At 37.2% G+C, this 19,141-nt stretch overlaps 1 protein-coding gene across 2 annotated transcripts in view; it reads left to right on the top strand.

Annotated features, from left to right (window-relative positions):
• NALCN (sodium leak channel, non-selective) overlaps positions 1-19,141 on the top strand; it is a 212,108-nt gene that overhangs the window by 37,323 nt on the left and 155,644 nt on the right. For both annotated transcript variants that reach the window (XM_041423382.1, XM_041423381.1), the window contains exon 6: positions 3,070-3,224. In XM_041423382.1, coding sequence (XP_041279316.1) covers positions 3,070-3,224 — 155 coding nt within the window. The remainder of the gene's footprint in view (positions 1-3,069; positions 3,225-19,141) is intronic.

Here is a 19,141-nt window from a genome sequence, read left to right as displayed (position 1 = left end):
GAGCAACAGTTCTATGTCTTTTGCAACAATCTTGTTATTGAAAGATGCCTATCAAGTGAAGTGGAGTCCATTATCTCCTTCCCCATTCTTGGCATTCTTGTGGAGAACTAATTTCTCAGCTCGCCTGTTGGGTTGATGCTGCACTTCACGGACACTGAATACTCTACACAGAAATATTGTTTGACTATAGGAATAAATTATTTATTGTTCATAAATTTATTCAGGCAGTTTATCCTGTTCAGCAAGACATTTAAGCACATTGCCTAATTGAACTTTTGAGATGCTTGAAACTAGTTACAGGCTGAATCAGTATCTCAGTACTTAGTTGACACTGAGTATGGCCAATGAAGGAATAAAATTTAAATCATCTTCTATTGAAAACATCTGGTGATATTCTAGCCACTTCTAGATATCTAATATTCTCTAGTCCATGTGTACTAGTCTAGGCTTATTTACTGTCTTGAGGCAGAACACATCTTGCCAAGGGATAGTGGTCCAAAAAGGCCTGTATCTGTACAGGTACTATAAGCAGAGACTCTTGATTTTTAGCCTAAATCATACTCAGTGCTTGGAGACAGCTTTTTTTCTTTCCTTCAAAATGAGGTTAAATTTAAAAAATTATCAAAGTTTAAATGAAGCACTTAAATGAATGCTTTGTATTTCAGTGATTGAGAACCAGCAATGTTTTTAGTAATATGCCCTCATGCTGCTGCCCTCTTGGGATTTGAGGGATTTTCTAATGCAAGCCATAATGTGTAATTCATAATTAGTAGCTGGAGTTCTGAATCTGCCTGAGCCAATGAACTAATTTTAATTTCTAAAAATATATGTAAAATATTGTTTTATGTTAATCCCATATATGATAATGGCTTTTGGAAAGCAGCTTCATAAATCTAACATAAAGCATGAAATTGGGTATGAATTAACATCTAGTTTAAAGAAATTAGGGTGAACAGATTAATTTTGAAATACTTGAATGACACGTGCTGAGCATATTTACAAATGTGTAACAAATACACATATGCTTGTGTATCTGTCTGTCTTTTTGGTTATGCACATTGCTGAATTTCAGGGTGTTCTTTAAAACTCCATCTGGAATTGTGCATGTCTCTGTGTGCATCTGTGCAGATATTTATGTCTCTCTGGTATCATAAAGAAATGACTACAGGATAGATGCCACAATTATTATTTATCTGCATTTATAATTGCCTTGGAAAAAATTTGTAGGATGTTTTGGTTTCACACTGACAGATTTCAAATAATGTAATGCTCTTCCATGCAGTGCATAAGAGCAATAAAAATAACGTAATTAAAGCTTCTGTTTGCCCAGTTTAGTTGTCAAAATGCATCTGTGAGTTAGATTAAAGGAAAAGGACTTTCAGAAGAACAATAAGTTACTAATTATACTTAAGAGCAAGCTGAAAATTTTCACCTTTTCTGTGGTCAAGCAAGATAATTTTAAATTATGTATTTTAAGACACTAGTTGATGTCTCAGGATAACAGAGTGAATACTACAACATTTTTTTCATAACTTTCAGCAATTCATTTTGGGTGGTTTTATGTCAAAAGTCTCTGCTGTAACCAGGTAGTCAAAATCAACCTGAACATGAATGGAAAATGCCATTTACTATTTTTTTTTTCTCAGATTAGAACTCACTGTGATTAGCTTTTCATGTCTGATTTAAAATTGCCCTAGAACTGAACCAAAAATCAAGATTTTTCATTTGCTGGATGAGAGAATACAAGCAGGGAGAAAAACAGTTGTTGCTTACCTCATCCAGAAGAGTTGGAGCCTTATTTGGACCTTTCTTCTCTTTGGTTTGCTCAGCTGCCCCATAGCATAAGTGAATCCTCACTTCTGTGCTGTGTTGCTTTGCAGACCCTGGCAGGGACCTGCTCAGGGTGGAGGGGTTGGTTTCCTAAGGTTACCTCTTAACTAAACTACTTCTGGGAAAATGGGGCGATCAGTCTGTGGCAAAGGACTGTGTATTGTGATTATTAACCAGGCACTGTAAGTGATTAGGGGGAATCAACTGCCTGAGCTTCTCCTTCCCAAAGTTTGGGAGTACTTAGATAAGCCATATTTATGTGTCCATGCCACAGGCATATATTTAATAGAACAGAGAGCAGCAACCTTGTCCTCCCTATCCTTTTAGCTTCTGTGGCCCTTTGCGCTGGGGCTACCTAAATTCTCATTGTGGTCCAGCATGACAAAACCTCCAGCAGCTCAACCACAGCTGCCAGAGAAACTGGGAAAACAAGTGATGCTCAGCCTCTGACAATAGTAAAAAATAGCCAACACTGTGACATTGTGTTGGGGCACTGGCCTTTGTCTCATGACCTTTCTATTTTAAAATGTTATGGTCACTTATATAAATCAGTGAACCAATTCAAACCAGTTCAAATTTTTTCATCTCTTATACCGAATCATTACTGGACTGACCCAAAAGTAAGTCATAGATCTGTTTCAGTCACAGCAGTGCCTAGATGCTAATTGCACTACACATGTAAGTGGTTTGACTTCTTTCCTGTGACCCTTCATCTGTGGTGGAAACCTGTACTGAGCAAGTTACAAGAAGCTGAATACATACTTTGGTTGACTGACAAGTCATCCACAAGGATCCTTCTAAGGAGTGTCAAAGCAAGCACAGGTAATGCCATTGTAAGTCAAAGTCATAGTCATAGTACTGACTGCAGTTGAACACACTCAGGATCTGCAAAGGAGCCTGAAACATTGTCTTCAAATTGCATTTAAGAGCAGTTGGAGCTGCTGAATGTTAGCTCTTCCATTTCTTGGAGAGTTTCCATTTTTATGGAGTCTCTAGGCATTAGTATGAAATTTCTGCTGGTAGTATTTGTACTGTTATTACATAAGGATGAAGTTTCAGGAGAGTATTAGCTTGCCCTTTATAATAACTACTTAATTAATGAAAACAGTGTATACCAAAGAACATCAGATAGTAAAAATAACAGCTGATGAACTTTTCCCTTTAGTCCTTTCACTTTCAAATATTTAGTTTTGTTATGGACTGAGTTTATGTAACAACTTAATTTTGTATTTTTCACAGAAATGTAACCTGGAATAATTTAGCTATCCCAGACACCCACTGTTCCAGAGAGCTAGAAGAAGGTTACCAATGCCCACCTGGATTTAAATGCATGGACCTTGAAGATCTGGGACTAAGCAGGCAAGAGCTGGGCTACAGTGGCTTTAATGAGATAGGTCTGTCCTACTGCTAAAATCCATTTCAGTATCCATTTAAAACTGTTTTTTAAATGAATGGAGCAGATAGTTCATGTCTGTGCTGAAAAGACATCAAGTGCAATCAGTATTCTACTCAAGTAGAGCACCTGCTAGAAAGAGAAGCTGTGCTATTTGCTTTGCAGTTATCATATATTTTTACATTGCCTGGGATCCCAGGATTTGGGATCCCAGGCAATGTAAAAATTTGTAAAGAGTCGAACTGTTGATTTTATAAAGAGTCAACTGTTGGTTATCACCAGTATGCAAATGCAATGACTAATTTCTGTTTTATTTTTTATTAATTTTAGAGCATAAAATCCCTTCTGTTTGTCTAATTTTAGTAGTAATTTCCATGAAAAAAATTCTTTTTTATCCAGAATTACTTTGATATTCATCTTGTTACTAAGCAGAAGATATGAGAAAAAATGATATAATGTATCTGTGTCAATCTTGATCTAAACTGTCTAAGTCCGACCATCAGCCAGAAAAATGATTGAGTCTGGCAGATTTTGCAATACAGGTGCAATTTGTGTTTTGTGCAAAACACTGCAGTCACCAGGAGAATACATTGTCTGACAGCTGCAATGTATTGTGCTGTCCCCATGAGGAAATGAGTGTAGAACACAAAAGCATGAAAGGTGGCAAGAGCATGGGCAGCTGCGGTAAGATCCACATTCAAATGGAAACTATGCAGTTACTCTGTCAAAACATTGTGGTTATTTCACATTTATTGAGAAGACGAAGGTTCAACAGAAGCCTGCAGCTGCAAATTTTCATTTCAGGACAGGTAGGGAAGTACCTTCAAATGACAGAGCATACCCACAGGTTGAATTCTTTCTGATGCATCACTTTGACTCTGATAAAGGGTTTTTTGGATTGTTTCTGGTTTTTTTTCATTTTTCTGGCTTGAGCTCCAGACTGTTATCCTGGCCTCAGCTGAATTTGAAGGTAATGAAAAGCTTTAATGACTGAAATCCAAAAAAGTTTTTTTGAGTATTGAAAGCCCTTGTAGCTCAAATTGCTTCAGTTGGTTTCTGAATATTTAGGTTTCTGGATATACACAATGAGCCACGGAGTTTTAAGAAAGCCTCAGAGTCCTGCTACAAGTACTCTGGGATACCAAATAATTAATGAACAAAAGCTGCCATTTATGTCCTTTCTTTTTACTTGTGAGTAAGGGAGAAAAACCTGATTTCAGCCAAGCTACGTTCTGTTCCCTCTGCAAGTCAGAAGCATACCCTTTGTTCCAGTACTGTTAGATGGATAACACCATAGATAGTACCAAATCTCCTATATTTTTTTCTTCTGTAGACTTCAAAGGATAATCCTGTATTATCTCTCAGTCAGCCTTCAGATTTACTGTCATGCCTGGATGAACATGGGCTGAGTTCACACTAGAACCTAAAACCATCCACATTCAAGTTCTGTAGTTCCTGGTAGTTTGGGAGGAGAGCATGAGATAGGGGTATTGCCAGAATAATTAGACCTCAGATTGAAATCACCCTTCTTATCTTGTTATGAGAAAAGTATTTTTTTGGCATTGAAGGGTGTTGTTCAAGCTGCCCACGCAGTCACCAGGGAAAACTAGTTGCAGTGTCTTAGACAAGCTTCAGTGGGTAGAAGAGTTGAACGATGCCCAGAGTGCTTAATAAAGGACACCAGCTTGTTTTTAATGATGGGGCCAGGTTGCCAAAGACAGATGAAATAGTTTGTCCATGGATGCCTTCAAAACAGGTTAAAAAAACAGGACTGAAACTCTGGTCTCTTGAGTCACAGTGTTATGCCTTATCAACATTTATTTCTGAGTATTGCATTTTAAAGGTCAGAGATTGCTAACAAACCTAGGAGACTGATAAGTAGTTTTTGTCTAGAAATAGGGAACCAGAATAAAACACCCCTCAGAACAGTAGCCAGAAGTTAAATATCAGTTGAAGGCTGATAACTAAACTTTAAAATACTGGATAAGACACAGAAGCTTTCCCAAAAAATATTAAATAAGCTTCCTCAAATTAGGATTGTTATGAACAGGATTATAACCTGCAAGTTCATCAATATTTTATAAATATCCATTTTGTGATGCATCTTTTTGTGTAGTTAACGAGTAAGTAATTAAATAAATATTTTCTGTGTAATTATACTATTTTTTTGGTACATTCATTGGTATTTCATTTGCAGATATTGTGATGCAGCCTGTCCTGTTGGATCCTCAAATCTATCATTACAAAAATCACAAGAGTGTAGCAATTTGGCAGCTACTGTATAATTAGTAACTCTTAATTTGTGGCACATAAGTACAAGCTATGAATATTTGCATTTGATAATTTCTGTTATTTTTCTTCTCTTGAAAGTAAAAAGGAGGGATTTTTACAGTTTTATTACTGGGTGAAGACCAAAGTGTCCTAATCAGGTAGAACTTATCAGAGTTTTTAATATTGTGAATATGCCAATTAGGTAGCTTCATATTTGGAAAACACCTTGATTTTGGCCATGCTCTGGTCCCATTTTTATAAGTGGCTTTGACTTTAAAGGATGAAGGTTGGAAAGATGATAGTGTAAGTCTTGGTACTCATTTAAATAAACTGAATATATTTATTTTTTAATTTTGAGGTGTTCTGTTTATCTGTTTTATGTATGTTTCCATGCAAGTATATACGTATTGTTTAAGGAAGAACATAGTTATAGACTACTGATAAATGTAAAGTTATCTTGTCAAAATAATTTAGGCCATCTCCTGATGAGAAGCAGACTTCATAGTCTTTCCAGGCAACTTATTGTGTTGGTTCATTGTCTGTCCTCTAAGGAGGATTTTCATAAAGTATAACCCAAATCTTTCTTCTTTATGGAATTTAAGATCATAATTTCCCACCTTATTCACTACTGACATAGACAAAACCTTAAAAAAAGGCTTGTCTGCATCTTTCATTATGCCTTCCATATGGTTCTAAGTGTTTCTAAATGTATGGTCTTTTGCTAGAAGACTTGGATTTTATACCTTAAATTGATCTTACTCTCCTTCTTTAGACCTTCTCTGGCTGATCCACCAGCTAGCTGAAATGCAGTACTGTCAGAATACCCCAGCAGAGCCATTATTTTATCTGGTTTTAAGCTCTGCTACAATTTCTACATCCCAGTGAGATGTTTTCCTTTTCCATGTTTTTCTAATTTATTACAGCCCTTGTGTCCTACTGAAAGATCTGCCATCACTGTTTCCCATCCTTTATTTGTTTATTTATATATTTATTTTAAAATGTAAACCCTTGCATTTGTCTCTGTTGAATAGCATTATTATTCAAACTTACTTTTGTTTTTCCAGACTATTTCTTAAATTTGCAAGATCTTAAGGACTTTTAATTCTCTCCTCCTGATTACTTGTACCACCTTTTAGTTTGCTTTTATCTGAAATGACATGAGTATAATTTATTTTCTATCGACTTGATCAAGAGTAAAAAAATTAAATAAAACCAGGCCAAGATTAGGCTCTGGAACTTTGTTTGACAGCCTTCTTTTCTGACAGTGTTTCATTAATAGCTGCTTGTAAGGAACCTAACAAATGGTTTTGCACCCGTCACAGAGCAATGTCGTCTAGCCATATTCCTGTGTGCTGTCATTGTGAGACAATGTTAAAAGGCTTTAAAAGCCTATTAAAATATGTAGTGTTTCCTTTCTCTTTACAAAACTTGCCTCCATTACACGTTTGTACAGCAATGATACAGGAAGATTTGTGCCATAGGCTCTCAAGTGTCTGCACCCTTTAATGTACATTAATAACATGGTACTTACACAAGATGCTTGTGAAGATCATTTTTCCAACATGGGCCACATCAGTATATATCTACAGCTAATGCCTCTGTCCTTTAATATGCATATTTATAGATTGCATGTAGAATTAAATAAACACCAAAGTATTACCTTAGTATTAGTATTGCCAGCTTTGCAAGTGTAATCTCTAAGAGGGAGTTATACTGAAATCCAGGGAAGTTCTGTCTGGCAGTACCTCTGGAAAAGTTACAAGCAAAAGTCACAGAAGTCTATCTCATAACTGTTCATGAAACTAAAGAATTAATGACGTATGAACCAATTAGCTAAGTTAGCCAATTTAGCCAGTACCTCTAATCCTTTTGTTAGGGAAGTTCTGAAATGGTAGGAATAAATAGTAAGGGAAGAATGACACCCATCTAGGTGAGCTGACTTCAGCTTCATCAGATTCCACCTGATGGGAGGCTACAGGAAGTTCCTGCTTTCCCACAGTAAATTGCTCATGAACTCAGTAGAAACCCAAGTACTCCTTCCAACAGTTAGACACAGAGCTTGACTTCTTAAGTAGGTGTTGTTCTTACACAGTGTGAGCCTTAATATAAAATTGAATCTTTTATTCTTTAGGATGCCTGAAAGATTTTTGGAATGCTACCTGTGGGGCTGAGTGGAAGTAAGAGAAAGGATATGAATGAAAGGCTTGGCTGGCTGTGTGGATGTGGGTAGCAAAATCCCTTACTATTGTCTATACCTGTGTGGTACTGACAAGCTCTTCTCTTTCTCATACTTCTTAGCTGGTTTTGATTTGGGCTTCTATAAAAAGGTTGATGTTTTCTTCATCTTAGAACAGCCTTCAGCCTTGTCTCCCACTGAGAGAATCAGGTACATTCACAGCTAGCCTGTTTCTTCTTTTTGATTTTATTCTCTTCTCTGTATTTTTCCTAGCAATGTTTAATTGCACAAGGTGTAGCTGAGAGTGTGACAGTATTATGAAGTGTGTAAAAGAAGTTAAGCTAAATATTGAGAAAAATTACTTTTCTTGTGAACAGACACTACTAATTGTAAAAATTATTAGTCACAAATACAATATGATAGTATTTGTTTAAGTATTTGCATCTGATATACCTAAAAAGCATAAATATATTTGTTGAATTAAATGAGAGCATACAAGTCTTGAGAATTGGGGGGCTATGATAAGTACTTCTACCTTACATCTCACTGTTTATCTGTGTGCATCTACCTTTAGTCAATGTTTAGCATGGGAGCAGTTGCTATCAGGGCCACACTAAGGACACTGTTAGAGCTGTCCATGTGGGTGCTGTTGAACAGGGTGCCTCCTAGATGCAAATATGCAAGAATCCCCGCTGTTGTTGGATCCTGTACAGATTTCCTCCTTACCTGCACTTTCCACACAGTACAGAGTCTTTTACATTCAGGTTTATGTTACATCAGCTAGTAATCGTTCCATGTGCCTCATGGGTGCAATCATCTGCAATCATCTACAGATGTAGACTTGCAGCAAATCACTGATTTTACTCTTCACATAATTCTGGAGAAGGTTTTTTTGTGATTTACAGTGCTACATATTGCTTCAAATAGTCTCAAAATGAAAAGGAAGTCCCGAATAAAGATACCTAAGGTTTAAAAATATTCTACAAAATAAGCAAGAGAAGTTTTAGGCCATGAGAGATCTGAAAGAAGAAGATCTAATTCTATCCTTATTATCAACCAATCTACCAATTGCTAGGGCCAGTACCCTGTCAAATGAGACTAATTACTTCTTGTACCTGCAAAGAGTCTTTGACAAAGACTACCATAACAATGGCCATTTTACATATAGGAGATAAACACACATATTCCATCACAGAGAAAACAAATTTTGATAGTAAGGAGTGCTTCAAAGCCCATATATGAAGACTACATCTGTATTAACATTACTTGCCTTACAGCAGAAGTGAACACTTCATTGGCACAGTGAATCAGCAAAATAATCTGATTTATGGCCTGTAAAACAGCAACAGAGCTTTGGGTCTCAGATATTTCCTGCCTTTATTAAAAGGGATTCTTCCTTCTAATGTGAGACCCAGAAATGGTATATAAGGGCATTTTTAAAACTGATAGCTATATGAAAAAAGTTTATATGTCACTGTGAAAAATGTCTACCATGGCTAGATTAAAAGTCAACCTAATTTAATGTTTGTGAAAGGAAACTTCATAATGGAATCAAATTTCCTCAATTTGCTTATGGTATTGTTTTAATAAAACACTCATGCAAAGATCAATATAACCCCCTTTCTTATGCACAAATTGAAATTTTATCTACCAACCATGACAGTTACTTTGGTTCTCTTACAAGTTCTCATAGGGTGGGGAAAATACCTGTGCATGTGCAACCCTTTGGCATTGCAAAGGCATTGCTCTTAGACTGAAAGATTGGGTGGCATTAGGTCCATTGTTCAGAAGGAAAGCATTAAGATTAAGTTAGTGTGCTGTGAATTTGGATCTGCCACAATCCGTTAAGTACATTTTCCATGACAGATTTTCATGTTTCCAAGAGATTGGGTACCTATCTCTTGGATTAGAATTCAGAATGGCCACAGAGTTTGTTGAGTGGTGTGATATCATAAACACTTAACAAAAATCTGGAGAACGAGGAAGGATGCTCACACCAGTCTAAAATAAAATCTGAAAAGTGAGTCTAAATCAGATGCCAAATTAGGTACTCCTAGAAACTGCAAGCATTTAGAGCTACGAGTCCATTTGTTATGTGGGTATCTATATGATTAATTTGATACAAATTCTTAAAGCTAAATTAGATGTGACCTATGTTTTTCTGTAATAGTGCAGTGGTCAAAGCAAGAGACCTCCATTCTGGAAGGGTGCCCTACTATTCTCTATGCATGGGCTGAGCAGAGCATGGTTCCTTCCTTTTTCCCCTGACTCTGCAGCAGCAGAAATTCCCACTGCAGGCACCTTAGGAAAGCAAGCACCTGGAGGCTCATTCTAAAGGGAGTTCTATAAAGACTTTCTCCTCATCATTCTGTGAAATTATTTCAAATTTGTCTCCATGGACCACATCACCCCAAGATGGATAAAACCACTTTTAACATTTAGGAGGCTGAATGGCATACCAAGATGAAAGAGAGCACTTGAAAATCTGACTTGACATTCCAGCTGCCACTGGACGAGAAAAGTGCCCTTCACTGGTGGCAGAAGCTGACCTTTTAGTTACTCTGACCCAGGTGGCTTGGCTCTTGGTGGCAGGATTAGCAGCCACTTGGTCTTTCCAGGTCCCTGCCATAGGCAAGAGGGGCAGTTGGATTATGATTGATTGGTTGTGCTAAGCAACTGACTTCTTTACCAGCTCTGAGGCTTCAACCTCCATGAAAATGAGTTAATTATGGGTCGATGAGCAGAATAAAACTTGCATTAGCAGGTTATTTGCTCAAAGTAGGAGATACAGCTGATAGTAAAAAGGATTGCAAAGGTTTTTATCAGACTCCCAACACATGTCCTTCCTCCCTCCACTGCTCTTTTACACAATCATGTCTCCTGAATGAAGCTGGTGTCACTTTGCACAGACATAGAGGGCCAGAAATGCAGATCAGCATCACCACTGCAGCCTGAATCCCTGGGCTCTGAGTCATTTGGTGTCTGGGATAATAGAAAGCAGTGAGGGGATGTGATTGTTTAGTCAGAGCTTCCATTTAATTGTACTCATTGAAGGCTGAAAGGTTGAGCTCTTACAAAATAAGCATTGGTTCAATAATCATTTCATCAGAACTTTCAGTCAGACTATTTTAATGTATGGATGATATGTATGCTTGATACAAGTATTGAGTTTTCATGCTCTGTTTATCATAGCAAGTTTATCATAGTATTAAATACTTTTGTAAATGGGTCTAATTTATTCCACTAATGCAGCTATTTGATTCAGGCACTTTCATGCACAGTGTCTAGTAAGAAGCTCTCTTCATCCATGACTTCAACCTGTGGAGTTACCATGTGGTAACATGACAAGTAATAGTGATGTTAATGTGTGAAGTTGTCAGAATGTAATTAGGGAAGCAATTCAGATTGTCTAGTAATAAAACACATATTTTCTAAATGTGAGCCAAAATGACTTAAAGCATGCCCCATTAGTCCACTGATTGAGAAACCACTAGAAATCATTCTTTCAAAAATGGTGATAGATTATTTTTTTCCACTGGAATTCCTTCCTAGGCCTTGCAGATAGAGAACAATACAGCCCTGACACCAGCTGAGGCACTGCTGTGGATAAGTCTCCACTCAGGGAATTTCACTTATTTGTTTTACTGCTAATTAACATACTATCACTCATTTGGGTACTAAGAACTAGAGAAAACTAACAGTTAAGAGACTTACTGCTTGTAAGAAGAAACAAAAATGAAGGCTATACAAACTTAACTTATCAAAGTGTGCTTAGAAGACACAAATATTCCCAGCCTTGGCAGTGTCCATGTCATGTGCCTATCTGGTATTGCATGGTAAAGCAGACTCTGGTAAACCAACACCTTGCAGATAACACACAGCAATATTTTTTTCCCTTGGTCTATCCCCACATTCTGCAAAGTAGACCTTACGTTTTGATCCTATTTCTAAACTTTTTGGATGAGAAATATTAGCAGGAACTTTAAAATTAGCTGCATAATTTTCCAAGTGGGTCATCAGTTCTGCAGTTCAACTGTGCTGTTGTGGGGTGGGATCATGGTGGTCCACTGCCTCTCTGGCAAGGATGTCTCACCTTATGCTTGTCCCTTGACCCCCTTAAATAAATGCTTGTGGTTCATTTCTTTATGAACTTTAGCTCAGCTCCGAATAGAGGTGTCTGTGTTTTATTCAGATACAGTGCTGTGAAAACATTTGTGCTGCTACATTGGCAGGGTGCAAAGACACTCCTAATGGACTGTTGACTCCACAATAGTTTTTCCTTATTTCATTATGACCCTGTCCATTATACCTGTATTCTCCATTTAGATGTAAGTTAATTTGAGGCTTCATAAACCTTATAATCACACTAACATGTCTTAAGGCATTTCCCAGGATGACTGGGTAGCAGCAGACTGGTTTTAGAAATGCTGATATCCTCAGTAAGGAGGTATCTGTTGAGCAGACACTGAGGAATTGGCCCTTATTTACTGACTTCCTTTGGTCATAAATATATATATATTGTTTATCCTTTGTAAATCACTTGCTTCTGTAGCCTGGCAGGACAGGGATCACAACCTGCTATTAACTACATATATAAGTGATTAACCTTATAGATACTTTAAAAATGCAGTTTTTCTTACTTAATAGTTATGGAAAAGGTTTATAAAAAGCAGACCAATGCATGTGATTTACTGTTTCTTCCTGCTAAAGATGAGATATGGTAGTTACCGAACAATGTGGCACTGATAGAAATTTTAAGGTGAGTGGCAATTATCTCTTCTTAGCAAAAATTCTGTGATACATAGCACAATTCTTATTGTTATAGGACTGAACAGGCCTTTCAACCCTGAATGTTCAGTGGAAAACCAGTGGGCTTTGACAAAAGGTTGTACCTCAGCTGGAGAGCTTGCATGTCTGAGGTCTTGGTTCTGTATGCTGTGTCTGTTGCCACCTACTGTTGTGACCCTGTACCAGCATTCCTGCTTGATTTTTGTGGGAGAAAGAGCCATGATACATGGACAAGAAGGCAGCTGCTGCCCCACTTCTCTGCAGCTGAGGCACCATTGTCCTGCCACTCTGCAGCGCACACTGACTGCTTAAACTGCTTGTACTGTGCGGGTCCACAGGCATGACTGATATGTAAATATTGTCTGTACTCGTGGTCACAGTAAGCACTTTGTATTTCTGTGTTAGGGATACCTAAACCCACAGAGGATACTAAAACAATACTTCTGATTTTGGACAATGGAAGAAGTGCCTGAATTACAAAACAAACAAGCAAATGAACAAAACCAAACAAAAAACCTGAACAAAAACCAAAACAAAGAAAACAAAACAAAAACCCACACCCTAACAAATAAACAAAAAATCCCCACCAAAACAACAATAAAACCCCCCTTCCTTAGTATTTGATGTTCCTGTAGGCTTCAATTTTCTCAGTTAAGCCATTCTAGTTTCCTAGTTAATTAAGACTTTTTAAGCAGTGCACAAATAATGTCTGTAGAGTTAGCTCTTACACTAACAAATGGTGTGTGGGAAGTTGTAGGGTTCTGAAAACTTAGAGGAATTTGAGCAGCCCTCCAGAATTTTAATTTATTGCTGAGTTAAAGCCAAAGTAATTGAGTGTTGCATTAAACCAGGCAATCAGGTGAAACTAATGTGAATAGATTGGTATAGTTGTACTGACAGTCACAGAAAACTTTACTGCTGCTGAGAATCTTCAGTGGAACATTCTTTCCCCATTTCAGGGTTTTCTGTATTAGTGTTGGTGGCTAACTAGGTGAATCTGTAATGGAATAAAACAAATTTCCAGAAAATTTTACTTTTTCTTTTGTTCTCTATTTTATTTGTAATTGTGGACCTTTCCTGGTGGGCATCTTTTGCTATTTTGATATATCACCTGTGTTGTTATGGTATGCTGCACAGAATTTAATCACCTGTCCAGTGTCTGTGCTGTGCACTTCTTTCTATCACTCTTTCATTCCCATCTGCCCCTGAGAATGCAGAAAGAGTTTTTTCACTCTGAACCATTTTGGTTAGATTTCATTTTCAAAGTTATTATTTTTGAAGTTTCTTTTATAATATGCTATCTAATAAATACTTGTGTTACAGTGATGACAAAGATGACAATGTTAAAAAAATAATAATTATACTTGCTGATGTTAGGTAAAAGGCCCATAAAATGTCACTGATCATAAGCTGAAAAAAGGTGAAAGAGCAAAATGTGGCAGAAAGGCAGATTTATTAGAAGGGTATAAGAAATGGAAAGTTGAGGCAGGTCAAATGCAAATTTTGCATCTTGTTAGGTTTTTTTGAGCTGTAAGCTATATCATTTCAGATGAATTGATGCCTTGGAGAGCTCACTGGCACGAGCACATCTGTTGGGTACTTAGTGAACCACTTAAGTATCCCAACCCCTTGGTCCTGCTCCTGCTCTTGTGCTGCATCTCAAGAGGACAGACATATGTGCCACAGCATAAGGGTTTGAGGAGGCCTGGATTAGAGCTTGCTGGTAAATGTGGTGCTGGAGACATTGCAGCTGGCTCTGCAGGATCCAAGCTCCCAGAGGGCACCCCTAGCTAGGGACAACCTTTGCGCTGCATCCCCTGGAAACCCTTCAGCCTGCCAGTGCCCACTGCTGCTGTGTGTGAGTTACAGGCAGTGTAAATGCTATTTCCACAATGACTTTCTCATGGTTACTTTCTACTGCACCTTCTCTAGCATAGCAAGGCCTCCCAACATGATTTTATGCTACATGTTCTGTGAAGGCAGAGGAGGAAATTTGCTTTTGTACTGCTGCTACACTTTAGTTGTAATTTCTATGGAAAGCGTGAGGTAAACCACTCAAGTCTATTCTCTTCAGTGACATTTCTTTTTCCCCTAGTGCAGAATGCTAACCAAAGGGTCAGATAACTTGAGAGGCTAAGTAAAGCATCCAAGGAACGCATGTGTGCTAGGAATACTGTGGTCAAAAAGAAATAAATGCACACTAAGATAATTTTCTTAATGGGGATTTACTAAGGAAACAAATAGAAAGAGCTGCTTCAAGCAAAACCAACCTCCCAGCCCACCAGTTTTCACTCTTCATGAGAGCTGAAGAAAGGCTTATGTCAAAGACAATAACTATTTGTGTGGATAGCTACTCAACAACTCACAATCTGACAAGGTATGAAGAACAATGTGAAAAAATAGAAAGAGGAGTTAAAGGTGTGACAGGTGTGTGAACAGCCTAGAAACAAAAGGTGTGACTAATTTCAGCCATGCTAAGCAGCAGAAAACTCTTTGCCAACAGACAGAGAATGAAGTCAAGCAATTAGAAACCTGTTATTCCATACCAAGAAAATTAGATCCTATTGGTTTAATTATCAGTCAGTGACATCAAGACAACATAGTGCTACATAATGAAAGCTGCATTTACTGGGTAGTAGAGGTAATTGTTTTCACAGTGGAAGATTTTCACATTCAGACAAGAGTTGCAGGATGTGACCAGTTTACAGGCACTGACCTTCAGCACTTGTGTAGTGCGTGGGACATGCATTTTACCCTGTCTCCTGAGATTTGATTATTTTATCCTAGTCATCATTTTCATAAAGTTAGTGAAAATGAACAAAACCATCTACTAGAAATACAATGTACAATACTCATGCAACATGCCTTATGTTACTGTAATTAGAGCAGTTTACCAAATAATTTTTGATATAAGACCTTTGATTTGATAACACAGAGCCAGCTTCCAGCTTGACTTTCCCACTTCTACTGGGGAATAAGAAGAAATAATGCTGTTCCAGAAAATCTAATTCACAGATGGCGACTCTAGAGGGGGGAGCACACACAGAGCAGCAGCTTAGGTGTGACTCTCCAGCACATCAGCTTGTCTGTGGTAACTGGCTTCACACATGCTGCTACCCTGGGCAAATGTGTAATGCCATGCTCCTTCTTCATTAAATAGTGCACAGTGTCACTTTGTTACTCAAATATTTAAATATTGAATGTTTGTTTTCCCAAGTGCCTTTTTTCCATTGTTCTTTGAGAATTTCAGTAGCTACTGTATTCTACTTCATTGTCAATGTCATGACATTGCCCCATGAAGAAATTCTTACATAATACCTAGTGTACATTGAGTGGTATTGGAAAAGATCTAGGGTACAAGCTAAAAGAAGAGTATAATATTTTAGATCTGCTGTGAAATATTGAAATACTTCTTTAAAAATTGCAAGACCGTTTACTTTCTTTTAGTTACTTAGTAGTTAACTTAATTATGAGAAAGTTACTTTCTTTCTCATAGCAACTCGGAAAAAATAGGAATGACTTGAAAGACCAAAATCTTACCTAAGAACATTAAATACCTTGTATATTCCTTACTCTGATCATAACTTTTGGTTGTAAACAAACTGAGAGCTAGATCTTGCAGTATCTAGCAGGTGATCTGACTAAATCTTCTGAATAAATCTTAAACATGTCTTACAAACAGTTACCACTTCTCTATTACTCTATACTTGTGGAACAGTGTTGGGAAATACATCTTGATCTCTTTGCCATAGAGGCATTTTTGTTCCATGAATTGTTTCAATATGCAAATAATTACTGTTTTTCCTAAAATATTTACAGATATTTTCAGTCAACAGACTGCTTAATTGGTCTAGCTGCTTTGGAGGTACTCCTTAATATTGAGCAGATTTTAAGACTTTTTGAAAATACGCAATTCTGTCTCCAGAGAAGGACTGACTGGCCATCTTGATAAATGTCAAAATACATCTCCCATGCTACAGTCACTCTCAATGTCTTGTAGGTTATTCTCTACTTTTCCAACAAATCTGTGCTATTGCAACTTTGCTATGGAGAGTACCATAATGATCACTACTTTGTCTCATTTCATTGTTGTATCAACCCTCAATTTAACTATCTCAGTTCATATCCAACAGTGAGTTAGCCTTACAACAGTATGACCTTTTTCTTTCCAATTTGAAGAATATTGCAGTAGCTAAGCTCCAAATTTTGGCACTTAATTTAAACAGCTACAGTGAACTTGGATGACTTTGAGCTCATTTCCAGCTAAGCTGCATGCATTTTAAATTAATGATACTGAAAGAATTAAAATTATTTCTTGCATAAAATTTTAAAAAGTGAAAACAGTTAGTAAATCTACTGTCAGAAGACTTTGTCAGTCATCACTGAGACAGCGGCATCTAACTGTTAATAGAGCATAGATGCTCTGTGGTAATATGTGCAAGATAAAAACTTTAGCAATCTATTCTATATCTCGTGGAGCTGACTCTACACATAGCTGATTCATGTTGACAGAAATTACCCAGGGGCTGACCAATTCAAATAAGATAGATGAGTCACAACAGGACTTCTGTATGTCTCTTCTGATAAACTGTGGTATTATTTTCTTCTAATTACCTGCCTGTGGCAGGTTTTGCATAGTTTTCTATACTGGTATGTGTACTGCTTACATATCCTTCTGTATTAGCCATCGCTATATTGTACATGTTAACATTTTTCTTACATTTGTTCTACGTCTGATGTTTTTAGGCATTTTAATTAGAATTCTGAGGTTAAGTGACAATTAATTAAATGTCTACCTGCCTCTCTTCTTTGAAACAAAAAGCTTTAGTTGAATTACTGTTTAACCTAGAGCAAAGTCCATACGTGTTTTCTTTCTCCTATTTTTTTTCCATGTAGAATCATAATTCTGTCATTACCTGGATGTTTTCTTTTTGTCCTTGTTATCAAATACAAAACTATGGAGCAATAATGAGGATTCATGGAAAGGTAGCAGCAATGAATGGAAATTGCATACTTTGAAAAACATTTAAAAGTTCAGCACTCTACCATTATTATACCATAGCCATGAATATGTATTTTACTGACATTCATAAAGCAAGATGGTAAATGCTCTGGAAATAGCTGAGGATATTGACTGCAGTCGTTTGAGCTTTAAGAGAAATTCTGAAGATATTTTGGAGTGTCACAGGAGAATATTAGTTTTGAATAGTTGCTCTCGGAAGGCTGTAGGATTAATTTAATAGATGTCTGTATGGGTATTTCAAAATCAGATTAGTCATTACAGGCTTTTATCTGGTCATTTTATCCACTGAAGAATGTTTCTTCTACTGTGTCCTTACTCAAACTGTAGTTAACCTGTTTTCTACAGCAGTTTCTTCAACCTAAGTAAAATAAACTGTTTTAGTTACTTCATACCTGTCTGTTTCTATTCTCTGCTCAAATACTTTACCAAATTTTTCAGATATTATGTTTTATTTTATACCAGACAAACAAGTCTCTATCGGCGTGTCTAGTTCTAGATGTTTTCTGATTTCATTCATTCCTTAGAAATGCCATGAAATCCATAACACACATGCTTTTGTGGACGTGTGGACTCTTAATATCTCCAAGAGCTGTGACCTCTTTTTCTTTTTTATTCTCCATTCTAAACACACACTCGATTCCCTCAGTCCTTAAGTAGTCTTTCATTTCAGTTAAATATTAGAACTAGAAATAGATTTGACCTGCTATGCTGACAGCAGCTTTTAGAGTGTTCAAATTGTTAGAGCTTCTGCAGTGAACATCTTTGACCAAAGGATAGAGATATTGTTAGTTTTATATGCTATTCATTTTCCACAGACAGATGCACAAGTGCACCTGTGTCCACAGTGTCCTCAGGCACTAGGGGGAAGGTGCAACAAAAGGGGGAATGAAGTGAGTTTTCACTGGAGAATTTCAGTGCAGTTCAGAGTAAACACGTACTTTGTAACAAAACCAGACACTGTACTAAAGAATTACTTTCCCAGCTGTACTGTTGTGCAGTACTTTATTAAATCAGCCACATTGCTGAGTTCTTCCAGACCACAGTGTTAATCCTTCCTGCATAACTTCATTATAAGAATTCTTAGAAATCTTCTCTGTCAGGAAGCCAATGAAAATGAAAATTTATTTTTATACTATTTTCTGCTTGAGGATTCAGACTGTGTTATTTAAAATAACTGGGCTCTATTGAACTTAGGGTTTGGTTTGGCCTTGTTTTGAAATTAGAATTTGGTTTGGCCTTGTTTTTCATCTAGTAAGAACCTTAGTGATGCATTTGTTTACTTCTTGTGACCTTAGGGAACTGTATCATATCCATTCTTCTTGAAAGTGTGAAGTCCCAACTTAGAAAAAGAGACAAAACAAGACTAAAAACTTTTTCAGGACATCATGTCTCTGATGATTGGAAAATACCTGAACTCAGCCTACCTCAATTTCATGTCTACTTGTTTCAATGCCAGTAATATCCTTTACCCTTCCATATGGCCAGAGACAAGTACTTAGTGCTATTTTGCCCTCTGTGTGTTCTATTTCCTGGGAGGCTGAACTTGCGGACTTCATACTGCCATTGGTTGTATTCACACTTGGGTATTTGGCCATGTATCTTTCAGATGCATAGTGCTGCTGAGCCATATACTCTGGAAACGTGAACTGTGGAACTGTGT

The sequence above is a fragment of the Onychostruthus taczanowskii genome, unplaced genomic scaffold (genome assembly GCF_017590055.1).
Source record: "Onychostruthus taczanowskii isolate IOZ18803 unplaced genomic scaffold, ASM1759005v1 scaffold77, whole genome shotgun sequence".
NCBI lineage: Eukaryota > Metazoa > Chordata > Aves > Passeriformes > Passeridae > Onychostruthus > Onychostruthus taczanowskii.
The sequence above is the reverse complement of the archived record's forward strand: the minus strand, read 5'-3'. Positions and strand labels throughout refer to the sequence as shown.